Source organism: Mandrillus leucophaeus, unplaced genomic scaffold (genome assembly GCF_000951045.1).
Source record: "Mandrillus leucophaeus isolate KB7577 unplaced genomic scaffold, Mleu.le_1.0 Scaffold438, whole genome shotgun sequence".
In the NCBI taxonomy this organism is placed as follows: Eukaryota; Metazoa; Chordata; class Mammalia; order Primates; family Cercopithecidae; genus Mandrillus; species Mandrillus leucophaeus.
In genome coordinates, this window is record NW_012104676.1 from 946,613 (window position 1) to 962,749 (window position 16,137).

The 16,137-nt window shown below is 34.2% G+C and overlaps 1 protein-coding gene across 3 annotated transcripts in view; it reads right to left on the bottom strand.

Moving 5' to 3' along the window:
* LUZP2 (leucine zipper protein 2) overlaps positions 1–16,137 on the bottom strand; it is a 646,396-nt gene that overhangs the window by 87,992 nt on the left and 542,267 nt on the right. For all 3 annotated transcript variants that reach the window (XM_011993929.1, XM_011993928.1, XM_011993930.1), the window contains 2 exons: positions 8,312–8,386; positions 2,626–2,793 (listed from right to left, as the gene is read on the bottom strand). In XM_011993929.1, the coding sequence (XP_011849319.1) occupies positions 2,626–2,793; positions 8,312–8,386 (243 nt within the window). The remainder of the gene's footprint in view (positions 1–2,625; positions 2,794–8,311; positions 8,387–16,137) is intronic.

The following is a 16,137-nucleotide window of genomic DNA, read 5'->3' on the forward strand; positions in this document are numbered from 1 at the left end:
TAATATAAAATATATCATATATATCAAATATATATCATAATATATTACATAAAATTATATATAAAATATTTGCATATATATGTACATATATAAATATATAGACACAAACACACACATATAAATATTGACTCATTCATGCTCAGGAATAAAAAATTTGGCTGCATTACCCAATCTCCTAGAAGAAAAAACGAATAACATATTTTGGTCACTATGTTGTCTTTTTCTATACGTGAGCTGAAAATTGCTTAAAACTGCATACTGGGAAATGTAAGGATTTATATTAGGAAAAAATAAGACCTCTCTAAATAAAAATCAAATGAAATTAGATGAAGATGGCCAGATATTATGGAAAATTAGAAGAATTATTATTCTGAGTACTCACATCACAATAACACTGAGTTTGGCACTAAGGAAACTGAGGCACCAAGAGGTCCTGTGATAGGATTGTCTTACAACTCTCACCAGGCACTGCATATCACTGTGGCTATTTTTAGCCAATTCTGAAGAACTTGAAACCAGTCAAATATCCTCATTTACAAGTCGTCTTTTTGGATATAGAGAATAATTATTCCATGACTGAAATGTTTGTTTTATTATACACACCCGTATCACATTATACTATTCAAGATTTTAAAAATATTATTTGTGAGGGTACTGCTTAGGGGTTAAGTCCCAAGCATACAAAAATTACAATTTTACCACTATTAAAAAGATAAATAATATGAGCAAAACTTAAACAGCATCCAAACTTTTAATGGACATCTTTGTAAAACAGAACATTCTATAGTACATTAAATTAGACTTACTAAAATCTATCTTAAACAATTGACTTTCTTGTTATTTTTTTAAAAATAGGCAATCACCAAACTATGGTCTTCTAAATGATTTTCTATCTTTTTTCCTGTGATAAGCCAAGATAAATAATAAAAATTTATTATTTATTTCAAAGACAAAGCATACATTTATTCATAGAAAACCAGTTATAGCAACAACTAGTAATTTCCTCCACACATTCAGGGTCAAAAACAGTCTAGTTTTAATAATGACTTTAAACAGATATATTTTGAGTTGGAAACAAATATAATGTGCCCATAGAATTACAAAGCTGTTTTGTCCAAAGTCATGAGTCTTAATGAGACTGAACCTTTCCTCATCCTTTGGAGGTTTAACACTAAGTGGACTAAGGGTGTGGTTTCCTGACAGATGGGTAAGGCTGTCTGCAGCTGTGCATTTCACCAATGACCAGTTTCAAAGAACTTACCCGGAATGTTTCATGATGAACATTTAAAAACTACATTATCATGTACTTATTTTGCCTGAGTTTTGTTAGGTAAACAAACACTTTGAATCTCTACTTTTCAGTGAAAAGGCAGAACAAAACTAATGAGAAAAATATTGGCTTTGAAATTCTTAGAGGTCCTTCAGTACATACAAAAACACAGACAATAATATAACAAAGTTAAACTATGTTGTTTTGAATAATTTTTAAAAGAGAAACATTAATATTACATAAGGATCTCACACAGATTAAATCTTTGTAGTTCATAAGTTGACTACAGATAAAAAGAGTACGTCAGAAGATTTACTTCGTTCTACTTATTTCTGACTCTCCACCCTGAAAGTAGCATTTCCCTAACTACCTACTTTAATTCAAAAATAGGAAATCTCAGAAATAAGCAGTAAGAAAGTCAGATGTAACACATCATTAGGTACTTGCATTAGTGGTTCTTAAGTTTTTCTGCACTCAACCCTTGAGATTTGCATTTAGAAGTCAGGCTGGTATCCATAGCACTCATTTGAACAACAAGTGATGCTCAGACAAGTGATCAGAGAACTAGTTCTTTCCAACATAGTGCCCAAAACAAAACTCCTTTCTCCAGAGATGATTTCTAGCTGTCAGGATTTATTTCAATGTAGGACCTACAAATTTAAGTTTTTGAAGATTGAAACAAAAGCACCATTAAATGTTACTTGTTTGGCCTAAAGTAGGTTGGTGGAGGGAATTTGGAGGAAGATTTGCTCATATGAGTTGTCCTTAAATGCACCTTACAGTCCCCTGGGACTTCGAAAAATTACTGATAACTGGAGTCTAACCGCCACCCCCCTCCAAAATCTAATTTAATAGGTCTGGGGAAAAAATCCCAGGAGTCAGGCTTTTTAAATGTAAATACACCTAAGCACACTTTAAAAAATATTTACACTAAGATTCTAATGTGCAACCAGTTTTGACAGTTGTGAACTTAAGAAAAAAATAAATACTTTTCTGAAGATACTTATACCCCAGAAAATATTCTCCATATCAAACCTGTGATGTTTATTGCAATGTAATACAAGATATTTTCTTTTAACTTATTCCAACATTATTAGCTTTTGTTTTGTGTGAAACAGTTAGATGATTCTGCCTAAGAAACAGCTAGGTTCTCTATGAAAGAAAAGCTCCCTTCCAACATTCTTCTAGTGACTATGGACATTTTACAAGCTGGGTTACTACCTTCCATATTCCTCCTAATCTTTCAAAGGAGTTGTTATCATACTGGAATCCACTCTGGTGATTACATACACTGAGCTTTAAAGATAACACATTATTTGCTGTTACTTTACAAAGCACAAATAAAAGGTAGGTACCTTGCTTTTGGCCCCTGCATCTGGAAGCTTAGAGGCAATATTCCTGGGTGGGAGTAACATCTGAGTGGGATTTGACGCGATTAAACTTAAAGGGGGAGGAGGCTGATCACGGAAAACAGATGTCAAGCAGAGCTGCACAGTCTCTTTCATTGCTTTCATCTGTGACTCCTACAAAAAAGAGGCATTAACATATTTACATTTAGCTATGCTCATCGATTATCTGCTTGCGTTCTCCCTTTCCTCTTAGCCTAGACTCCCCACAAAAATATATATCGGTTTTCAAATGTAATTGCCTAATATATAAATTTCATTATGACATACTTTTTTATCCACACTCGGTCTGTTTCTAGGAGCTAATGCATTTCCTGCTTGCATTCTCCCTTTCCTCTTAGCCTAGACTCCCCACAAATATATATATCGGTTTTCAAATGTCATTGCCTAATATATAAATTTCATTATGACATACTTTTTTATCCACACTCGGTCTGTTTCTAGGAGCTAATGCATTTCATGACATATTTTGAACACCAAAATACAAAGATATATCTTACTACTTTCTCTTGAACTAACATGATTTCCATCACGATAGTTTGCAGGAAAGGAAATATACTCTAGGTTACTCTGATGTAGAAAATATCACTTTTTGAAAGTTACCATCTTTATTTAACTTTTATTTTAGGTTTGGGGGCACATATGAAGGTTTGTTAAATAGGTAAATGTGTGTCATGAGGGTTTGTTATACAGATTATTTCATCTCCCAGGTGTTCAGCCCAGTACCCAGCAGTTATCCTTTCTACTCCTCTCTACTCTTCTCCTTTCTCCCATCCTCCACCCTCAGGTAGACCCCAGTATCTGTTGTTTTCTTCTTTATGTTCCTAAGTTTTCATCATTTAGCTCCCTTGTGGGAGTGGTGGGTATTTAGTTTTCTGTACTTGCATTAGCTTTCTAAGGATAATAGCCTCTAGCTCCATCCATGTTCCTGCAAAAGACATGATCTCATTCTTTTTTATGACTGGATACTATTCCATAGTGTATATGTATCACACATTATTGATCCAATCTGTCATTGAAGGGTATTTAGGTTGATTCTATACCTTTGTTATTGTGAATATTGCTGCAATGAACACTCATATGCATGTGTCTTTATGGAAGAAAAATGTTTATTACTCTTGGTGTGTACCCAGTAATGGGATGGCTGGGTCAAATTATTGTTCTGCTTTTAGTTCTTTGAGGAATTGCTATACTGCTTTCCACGATGGATGAACTAATTTACACTCCCACTAACTACATAAGTCTTTCCTTTTCTCTGCAACCTCACAACCATCTGTTATTTTTTAACGTTTTAATAACAGTCATTTTGACTAGTGTGAGATGGTATCTCATTGTGATTTTGATTTGCATTTTTCTAATAATTAGTGATATTGAGCTTTTTTCATATGCTTGTTGGCCACATGTATGTCTTCTTTTGAAAAGTGTCTATTCATGTCCTTTACCTACTTTTTAATGAGGTTGTTTGTTTTTCTCTGATAAATTTAAGTTCCTTATATATGCTAGATATTAGACCTTTGTCAGATGCATAATTTGCAAATATTTCTACCTATTCTATAGGTTGTCTGTTTACTCTGTTGATGAAACTTGCCATCTTTCTTTCTGCATCTACTTTCTGTATTTAGAATCATTGTCATAGCAATGTAGATTCTTACGTTTCTCAGATTAGCCTATACCTCTACTTGATTTCCCCACATAATGGAAAAAACAAATTTGTCTCTGATAAAACTCTCATTTCCTATGGGCCTTGTTAGATAATAGCATCAGGGGCGTTTGAACCAGAGCAACTCCATTTTGAATAGGGGCTGAGCTTAGACCTACTGGGCTGCATTCCCAGATTAGGCATTAAAAGTCACGGGGTGAGATAGGAGGTCAACATAAGATATAGGTCATAAAGACCTTGCTGATAAAACAGATACAGTCAAGAATCCAGCGAAAACCCCCAAAACCAAGAAGGCAATGAGGGTGACCACTGGTCATCCTCATTGCTCATTATATACTAATTATAATGCATTAGCGTGCTAAAAGACACCCCCACCAGCACATGACATTTTACAAATGCCATGACAAGGTCACAAAGTTACCCTATACGGCCTAAAAATCGAAGAAACCCTCAGGTCTGAATTGCCCACCACTTACCTAATGCCTATTAAGTTCCTCTAACTTAACAGAGTCTATTACTCTTACTCAGGTTTGGCTTCACTCAGTTCCATGAGCAAAACCCAGAGGATGATTTCACACTGCGATGGCATTACATTTTTATTTATACTGTTAGGTGTCATTTGTTTTAAACTGCAGGCTACTGTCTACTTTGAAGCTTGCTAAAACAAACTATCACCTAATGAAATCTGATATAAACCATGTACAGCCAGTCTTGTTTTTGCTCTGTCTTTCCGCTCCCTGCAGCACACCACTTTTCCCACTTGTTTCAAAATGTGATAGTAAAATGCAAGTTCCTTAACTAAAATGCCCTTTTTATCACAATATCCTTTGTATAAAGACCCTCAAGCATCCCAAACTCATTTCCATATTACAGCCTTTACAAATGCTGCTTCCTCTGCTTGCAGAACCCTTCTTCCAAATACCCATATAGAAACTACCACTTAAAATATATGCATCAGCTCACACACCATTTTCATGGAAACAGCCCCTATCACCCTTTCCAGGAATGCGTCTTTCTTAAAATTGGTATTATATTTTCTAATTTTATATCTTATTTAGTCCTTACCATCATTTCAAATTATCTTGTTGTTTATATGTTTAATGTTCACTTTTAACAAACTTTTTTGAAGGCTGTTATCCTTTCTGTGGCATCATCAGTTTCTAACACAACACATGCTTGTTATATAAAAAATTAAACAAACCCTCCAGAGAATATAAGTTAGTGCTCTGTTACAAGAGAAAATAATGAAATATTTCTCATTTTACCTTGTACATTAGAAAAGAAACTTATTTCATATATTAAAAAATACTACCACTTACACTGTATAATATGAAAAGTTTATAAGAAATTATTTCTCTTATGTGATCCTAAGATGGTGGAAGATTTAAGAGATAGTGGTTTTTTTGTTGTTGTTTTTTTGGTTTTTTTTTGTTTGTTTGTTTGTTTGTTTGTTTTTTGGTGTGTGTTAGTACTTTTCTCAGAAGAAAATGCATTTTGTCTGGGGACAACAAGATATACATTGCAAAGACAACTGTGCCCCTAAAATCTAATCTCTACACAAATGAAACTTTACAAGATATTTTTCATGTTACCTTAATTCTTTTGCATACAGACACCAAGTCCTCAACTGCAGGCTTTGGAAAGATCATGAGAGGCTGTGAGGCCAAACGCTTTCTCCCTAACTTTATTTCTGCCATGAAATCAGCTCAGAGAGCCTGGGAAAGTCATTCAATATTTTGGGACCTCTGCTCCAGTGATATTCAGGTCCCGTGTATGTAGGATGAGTAGAACGCTTATTCATTTAGGTCAGGTCTTTATTTTTAATTAAGAAGTGTTTGTTATATTCCTGTGATGTGCCAGACACTGTGTGGTGGCAAAAAGATTTCTCATTCTGTTATTACTCAGTCATTGGAGTCTATGCAGGTCACCTATTTTACCTATGTCATCTGTAATATGGATGTAATAATGTATGCTTTCCTGGGTGAAATTTTGTATGGGACAGAAACTATACAAATACTTTTAATGTAAAAGTTTGAGATATTTTCTTAGCATAAGGCTTCTTTTATATTCCAGTAGCTGAGGCCAACCATATATAATTCATAAGATATTGCCAAATAAATAATTGATTGGAAACTCAAGGTTGATTCTTAGCTCTTGATATTATTATTTATACTGAGATACTAAACTGAGACTTCTTTCATTAAATATGTCATACGAATCAAGTTGAAGTGTTAAGAGTTTTTCATAATATGTATGAAGTACTTAAGATTATTTGAATTCCAGATATTATGTTCTTGGGAGCTAGATACTCTAAGAGTATTTTAAAAACCTCATATAAAGATGAGGGAGAGAGGTGAAAATCCATTTCATTAAACTGTAGTTTTTATCCCTTTTGAAGTCAGCTAGCATTTCTATCTGACTTTATGGCTACAGTTTATGAGCCTCATATGTATCTTACACATGATTTGTTAAAATCAGCCTCCAGTAATATAAAAGGCATTTACAGTTACCAAAAGGTGTGACAAGATCTCAAGGTTAAAGAGGGAATTGTTATCACAGAGAAGTCATCTGTGATCTCACTCAGTAACAATAATAACTTCTAAGTTTACTTACTTAATGTTTTCCAGGCATTGTACCTAGTACTGTAATTTTTGGCTATGTGTAATTTTCTCATCACCATTATAAATAAAGTTTATTGTTATTCCCAGTGAGACATGAAGATTTTTGAGGAATTTGAACATGACCATTCAGTCAAAGAGTCATGATTTGAACACAAGTAAACTATCTCTGGAGACCATTATTTAACCACTGCAACATCAGGCTCTCATCCTGAAATTTAGGGACATAATGACAGGGGTTAGGAGGTGGAATTGGGAGGAGAAGAGCATCGAATGGGTAAGAATATGTACTACTAAAGATGGAGGAACAACTCTACAATAACCCCGAGCTCTGTGACTCAGGCCAAATTCCAGTTGCAAAATAAATTGTTTTGTGACCATACCGTGCCCTATGACCCACAGGTACTTACAGAATACATATGTATTCTCTGTGCTTCTGTTGCCTCATGTCTCAGCATACAATTATTTCCTAATTGTTAGTGCTAAACAAAATTGTGAGAGATATGGGACCCAAGACCTTGTCTCATATATTTTCTATTTTCCATTGTACCTAGCATAGGATGGCCACAACAAAAAAGGCACTTCAAAACTACTTAGTCATTGATTGACTAAAAGGATTATGTGAAGTCAAATGGGAAAACATTTAATATCATGAAGAATATTCCAAGAGTCAGAGAGGGTAACAAGTCAGAGAAGACCAGCCTGCTTCAGAATCATGGGAATCTAATGATCTTCTAGGATCTAAACCATATTGCAGCGATTGTGCATCCATTTATGTATATTTGTTAATATTATGTTTTAATTACTATTTCCAAATTTGAGTATAGAAAATATATAAAAATAGGTGCATTAATTATCCTACAGTAAACAGTTAAATTACTTCCATTTATTATTAATATAAACATTGCTGTACTCAGTGTTATTGTTCATGTTTCCAAGCAAATACAGATAAATACAAATGATAAGATATACACATTCAAAAACTGGTTATAACAATTTGATGCCAATAATTAGTTCCTTTTGCTTCATAACTCAGTCACCCAGAGTTAATATATAGTGCCTTAGTTGATGTTTTAAAGCATGTTTATTCATGGTATTATGGAATAAACATACTAGTGAGGTGAAAAATGGAGCCATGAACTCACAAAGACTGAACCATCAGTCAATTTACTGTAGCAGCAAAACAAAGAAATAATTGGATTACAAAGAAGATATCAAACCTTCCTGAATTCTGTAACTATCTTATATACACAGCATCTGGAAACACATTAATAAATCAAGAAAAGCAATGGACATACTTTAACTTTTTTTTTTTTGCTAAAACTAAAGTTTTAATGGTTCATGAATGTAGACTTACCCTGTCAAGAGCTGCTTTCTCCAGTTCATTTTTGGCTACAGCTAATTTTTGTTCCAGATCAGTAAGCTGTTGCGCCTGTAAAATAAGAGATAAATCTTCTAGATAAATTCTGTAATTTCCCTATGTATTTTAGGCATCTGTCATATATTGCCAAAAAATTGTAAAAAGAGAGAAGAGAAAAAAAAAAAAAAAACAAAACCACAGTGTCCTGTAAGATTCATTTATAATTCAGGTTAAAAATACTATATATCATGATAATTTGATGTGAAGAATATGCAGAAAATGGTAGTTCTGGATGAATATGCACTAAATGTTTCACTAGACCAAAACATCTAGTTTCAAGGACCCAATTCAAGTCTCTAGGAATACTTGTGATTTAAATCCATCACTTACATTTCTAGTTAGTATAGAATGAATTTTATCCCCCCAAAATGTATATGTTGAATCCTCAATCCCTTATTCTCACTGTATTTGGAGACAGAGCACCCTGGGGTTAATTTAAATTAAATGAAGTCAAAAGAGTGAGGCCCTAGTTCCATAGGACACATGTTAATGTAAACAGAGGGAAAAAACAACAGAGATACTTCTTTGCGCTCACAGGTATGGGCCAAGTGAAGACACACAGAGAAGGCACAGTCTACAAGCTAGGAAGAGCCTTTGCCAGAAACTAAACACATGGATACCTCACTCTGGGACTTCCAGCATGGAGAACTGAGAGATAATAGATTTTTATTTTTTAAGACACCTAGTCAATGGTATTTTGTTATTGCAGCCAAGGTAGACAAATGTACTAGTATGTACTCTATTTTTATTATTTTTTTTTTGTTTTTTAATCCCATACACTTCTCTATTCTACCATATCTCTATACCATTATAAGTGTCATTATTGTGATATTAGAAGAGAAAATCAGTACCTTCAGATTTGGAAGTTATATATTCAAATCTTGCCTCCACCATTTCCCAGCTATGTGATCTTTGGCAAAGCCCTTGACTTTTCTAAACTGGAAATGGCAATACTTAATACTTATTCTACACCACACTAGCCAGGCTCAAATTAGGAATATGAAGAATTGGAAGTTCCATTATCTGCATACATATAGCATTTGCACCGCCTTGCTTTATTCCATTATTGTTCCATTTACCCATTCATCCTTTGATTAATCTCTGTGTTCTCCACTATTCTAGGCATGGTGCTGGGCCATGAGAATTGCTGAGATTAGTTAAAACAACAACCACAACCACAACAACAACAGCCATAACAAATATTTCTCTAAAGAACCTACTAACTTATATTTTTAAATGGTTTACATCTTACAGTTGATTGTGGTATCTGTTGAGAGCAAGAAAAATAAAATGCATTTAATTTTCTATATGAAAGCCACCATTTTATTAGGTATCAAAATTCATTCAATAATTTTATAATTCAGCAAATATTACATATGTTTTAATATAAATCAAAAACCATCCTCTGAACTAATTGTAGAATAATGAAGAAAAAGAAACCCTTGTCTTTAAAAAGAGACAGAATATATATGTATAAAATCAGATAGTGACAATTGCTATAAAGAAAATGAAGCTAAAAAAAGGAATAGAGTGTGTGAGAGGTTACATTAATCAACATATTCATATTGTAAATATTTACAATAAACCCAGCTTACAGTCAAACTATTGGTGGATTCCTAGAGTAATACTTCAACCCAGCCAAGATCACTGGCCCCGGGCAACTCACATATGAACATTTTCCCTATTTATTCGTTGATTTAAAAATAATATGTTTTACCATAACAATGCACTACATTATTTTCTCCTTCTCAATCTTTCTTTCCTACCAGTTGCCCCTTGCTCAATATGCTCTGGATATACTGGCCTTATTTTACCCCCAAAGTGCTAAGTTTATCTATATTGCAAGGTCTTAAAAATTCCCAGCATGATTTTCTTCTCATCATTTAGATATCCGCTAAAATTTATTTAATCATGACAGTATTACTGATAACTCATATCTATATGAGTTAATTAGCTTCTGTTGTGAAACAGAAACCCAAACTCAGAGGCTCAAAGAAATACGAATTTATAAATTTTATATTTAAATCACATGTATTCCATTTTATCGGTAGAAACATTATCTGTCATAAATACATAGAACTACTTATGTAAAATTCCCTTTTTTAATGTGTGTAAGAAAATGCTAGTTCTAGCATCATGACAATCAAATTCACATATAACAATATTAATCTTAAAGGTAAATGGACTAAATGCCCCAATTAAAAGAAACAGAATGCCAAGGTTGATAGAGTCAAGACCCATCGGTATGCTGTCTTCAAGAGATCCATCTCATGTGCAAAGACACACATAGGTTCAAAATAAAGGGATGGAGGAAAATTTACCAAGCAAATGAAAAACACAAAAAAGCAGAGGTTACAATTCTAGTTTCTGACAAAATAGACATTAAATCAACAAAGATCAAAAAAGATAAAGGGCGGCATTACATAATGGTAAAGGGTTCAATTCAACAAGAAGAGCTAACTATTCTAAATATATATGCACTCAATACAGGAGGACCCAGATTCTTAAAGTAAGTCCTTAGAGACCTACAAAGAGACTTATACTCCCACACGATAATAGTGGGAGATGTTAAGACCCCATGGACAATATTAGCCAAACAAAGATAATTAGGAACTTAACTCAACTCTGGATCAAGCAGACCTGATAGATATCTACAGAACTCTCCATCAAAAAACAACATAAGATACATTCTTCTCATTGCTGCATGGCTCTCACTCTAAAATTGATCACACAACTGGAAGTAAAACACTCCTTGGTAAATGCAAAGGAACTAAAATCATAAGTCCCCCAGATTGAAGACTAAGAAATTCATTCAAAACCACAAAAGTACATGGAAATTGAACAACCTGCTGCTGAATGACTTCTGGCTAAATAATAAAATTAAGACAAAAATGAAGAAGTTATTTAAAACTAATGAGAACAAAGAGACAACATACCAAAATCTCTGGGATGCAGCTAAAACAGTGTTAAGAAGGAAATTTATAGCACCAAGAACCCACATCAAAACACTAGAAGAATCTCAAATTAACAACCTAACAACACAACTAAAAGAACTAGAGAATCAAGAGCAAACCCCAAATCTAGCAAAAGGCAAGAAATAACCATATCAGAGCTGAACACAAAATAACCTACAAAAAAACAAAGAAAAAAAGAACCGGTTTTCCGGAAAAAACTAATAAATATATAGAATGCTAGCTAGACTAATAAAGAAGAAAAGAGAGAAGACACAAATAGACACAATCAGAAATGATCATGGAGATATCGCCATTGACCACCACATGAATACAAAAAAAAAAAAAAAATCAGAGAATACTATAAACACTTCTATACACATAAACTAGAAAATCTAGAAGAAATGAGTAAGTTCTTGGAAACAAACAGCCTCCCAAGACTGAACCAGGAAGAAACTGAATCCATAAATAGTCCAATAATGCATTCTAAAATTGAGGCAGTAATAAAGAGCCTACCAACCAGAAAAGCCCAGGATCAGACAAACTTACAGCTGAAATATACCAGAGGTACAAAGAAGAGCTGAGACCATTTTTACTAAAACTATTACAAACAGTTGAAAAGTAAGGACTCCTCCCCAATGCATTTTATGAGGTCAGCATCATTCTGACACCAAAACCTGGCAGACATACAACAACAACAAAAAGAAAACTTTAGGCAAATATCCTTGATGAACATCAATGCAAAAACCCTCAATAAAATGCTGGCAAACCGAATCCAGAAGCACATCAAAAAATTTATCCACCACAATCAAGTTGGATTTACACCCAGAATGCAAGTCTGGTTCAACATACGCAAATCAATAAATGTTATTCATCACATAAACAGAACTAAAGAAAAAAATCCACATGATTATCTCAAGAGGCACAGAAAAGGCCTTTGATATAATTCAGCATCCCTTCATGTTCAACACTCTCATTAAACTAGGTATTGAGGGAACATACTTAAAAATAATAAGGACAATGCTGTTGTCTTTCGCTTTAGAGAGACAGCAGAACAAAGATGGTAGGAGATGAACACTGAAACTGGAGTACTAGTTTTTACCCCTTACTAATTTTCAATACTTAAATATTTAATATTCCCATGTTTCAGTTTCCTCTTCTTTAAAGATGAATAATAGTACTTAACATATAGGCTTATTGGGGGAATTAAATTAGTCAATATCTTTAAAATATTTATAGTAGCCCCAGTTCAGTAGTAATACATGACTATATGATAAGTAATATAGTCTATATTATCTGCCATAAATTCATCATAAAGGTAATAAATATAACAATTCAGGAAGCTTGTATCAGGGCAGAAAGAAGAAATTCCAAGAAAAATAGCAAATTTGCATTTGAAAGTTTTATGCCATTCATGCCCAGGTTTTTGTTTGTTTGTTTTTTTAAGGAGTCTCACTTTGCTGTCTCTCAGGCTGGAGTGCAGTGGCATGATCTTGGCTCACTGCAACCTCTGCCACCTGCGTTCAAGTGATTCTCGTGCCTCAGCCTCCCGAGTAGTTGGGATTACAGGTGCATGCCACCACACCCAGCTAATTTTTGTATTGTTTTAGTAAAAATAGAGTCTTGCCATTGTGATCAGGCTAGTCTCGATCTTGTGACCTCAGACGATCTGCCTGCCTCAGCCTCCCAAAGTGCTGGAATTACAAGCATAAGCCACCACACCCGGCCATGCCCAGGGTTTTAATAATTTACCTTTTCTAGGAAGTCATTCAACCTGGTAAAAATCCAGCCAAGAGATGTTGGGAAACCAGAGTTGAAAAAAAAGGGTAAGAAAAAGTAATAAAAGGACTTGCAGATATCATCCCATATTGTAATACTTTGATCCTAGTTTGGAAAGGATACTGGATTAAATAATACAGAGTAGTCATAATTTTTTTTCATAATTTTTTAAAAAATATTTCAACTCTTATTTTAGATACAGAGAGTACATGTGAAGATTTGTTATATGGGGCTATTGCATGATGCTGAGGTTTGCAATATAGATACCATCATGCCAATAGTGACTATAGTACCCAGTATATAGTTTTTCAACCCAACACCCTCCTTCCACCCTCTAGTACGGTGGTCCCCAGCCCCTATGCCACAGACTGGTACTGCTCTGTGGTTTGTTAGGAACTGGGCAGCACAGCAGGAGGTAAGCAGCTAGCAAGCGGGCAAAGCGGAACTCTACCTCCTGTCAGGTCAGCAGCAGCATTAGATTTTCATAGGGGCATGAACCCTATTGTGAACTGTGCATGCAAGGGATCTCGGCTGTGTGCTCTTTATGAGAATCTAATGACAAATGTAATGCACTTGAATAATCATGAAACCACTCTCTGGGCCCATCTCAGGTACGTGGAAAAATGGTCTTCCATGATACTGGTCACTGGTACCACACAGGTTGAGGATAATTGCTCTAGTAGACAACAGTGTCCACTATTTCCATATTTATGTCTATGTGTATTCCATGCTTATCTCTTTCTTATAAGTGAGAACATGTATCATTTAGTTTTATGTTCCTGTATTAATGTGCTTAGGATTATGGCCTCCATTTTCATCCATGTTGCTGCAAAGGACATAATTTCATTCTTTTTATGGCTGCCTATTATTCCGTGGTGTATATGTACCACATTCTTAATGTAAATTCTTAGTATACTTTATTAACAATTATGAAAATGTAGAACCTCAAGTTTTTATAGACCATAAAAAGCTGGAGCTTGGTTTTGTTTCTGGCTCAGTTACACTAAGTGTAGTGCTCCAAGGGAGTGTTACTTGTTATTTTTTCTCAGAATGGACCTTAAGTAGGGCTAGATTCTAAAGGATAGCACCAGTAATGTGTTCGGTGCATAAACTCTGTTTTCTTCTAGGAAACATTAAGGTATAACTGTGTTGGATGAAGCAGAAAAGAAAAGGGATTTGATGCTAGATGATTACATTTCATCTGAAATTTCAGTGAATCATTTTATAAAATGTTGGCAACTAGCTAAATTTGCGAAGTTCTAACTCATCAGTCATACATAAGATTTGTAATTCAAAACTTCTGAAATAACTTTTTACTGATAAAATTTTAAAAAATTATTCCTTCACCCCTTTCCCTGCAGGTAAAATTATCCAGTTGTCTTTATTTTTTTCTGATAAATTTCACTGAGGTTTATAGAATATAAAACTATACCTTGCTTTCCTCTAAAAAGGATGTGAGACAATTTCACATTAAAAGTAATAAAATCTTAAAGACAAGTAAATCATATCAGGTTTATGGAAAAAATATATGATAATATGCTGTATGAATGTGATGTAAAGGTAGGGTAGGGGATGCAACAGCAGAAAAAAGCACTGATAGTGGAGCCATAAAACTTCTATCTGTCTTGGCTGAGTTTTGGCTGAGCTGAAAATTTTGTTCCCAGACTTCTGGCAGCCACTTGTAAAAAGGAATGCTCTTGGCTCCAAAATTCTCATTATCAAAGATAGTAAACCTACCAGAGACACAGAAGATTCAGAAGTTTTCCAAGTAGTAGGTTCTAAAATAAACTTCTAACAGATTTTATAATGCAACTCAGCACACCATTTTTAAGGCGCTAAGAACATAAAGTACAAATGCATGGTTCATCTTAATTCCTAAGATAATTCCTAGAATTCCTCAAGAAAGAGAAAGTGTGTGTGTGTGTGTGTGTGTGTATGTGTGTGTGTGTGCATTCCCACAAAAACACAGAAAACCAGATGAACAAGTCATAAGATGAACTTGCCTCCTAAGACGTGAGTAATAACTCCACTCTTTCTCACCCATTCTGCCTCACATTCTTTTGCAGCCATACATGCCAGGTGAGATCTCAGTGCTCAGTTGCAAAGATGGAGATGTAATTTCTTAAAGCAATCACTCTATCTCAATTCTTAACTTTCCAGTTAAATAATTGAAATTATATTTAGGCACTTAAATGACTTTATGCAGAAACTAGAATATATTTACTGATGTTTTCTGGAATAAAAATTGTCTCTTTTCTTCATCTAAGAGAAGATACAGTATATTATTTCTCTTTGCAGAGTAATATGAAGATGTTTAGGCCTAAACTCAAATATACATTATTGCTAGAATAAAAGAGAACAGCAGGAGGCTATACTGTCCTATAGAATAAAATAAAACAAAAAAAAAAAAAAAAAAAAAACAGACCAGGCTGACATGAAAAAAAAAACCAAACCAAACCGGAAATAAAAGAACCCAACACTGCAAGTTAAGGTAAAGAAAAAAAATATTCTTAAATTAAAGTCAAATAAGGAAATTACATGACATGAAAAGAAAAAAAAGACTAGAATACTAACCAAACCAAAACAAAAAAAGAACACAAAACAAAACACGGCATCACCTAAAAGAGAAAGCGAAACGAAAAGAAAAGAACAAAACAAAAAAAAAAAAAAAACAACAGACACTAGACTCGACTGGAAAGGAGAAGAAGAAAAGAAAGAAAGGAAAAGAAAAGAAAACAAAACGAGACGGGAATGAAAACAAGACCGAGAAAAGAATATGTGCAACAAACCCCCAAGACAACAAGGGTTTACCCATGAAACATACATTCACATGTACTCTCAAACCTAAAATATAACTTTAAAAAAATGATTCAAATTATCTGCCTCTAGACATGACAGAGATGACAGGTGATCAATATTGGACTAGCTCTCCTCCTATAAACAACTATGAACAATTGTGCCAGGCAATGAACCTTGAAATATAGGAAACTGACTAGGTAAGACCCATGACTGCATCAGCTTTCTGCCTGATGA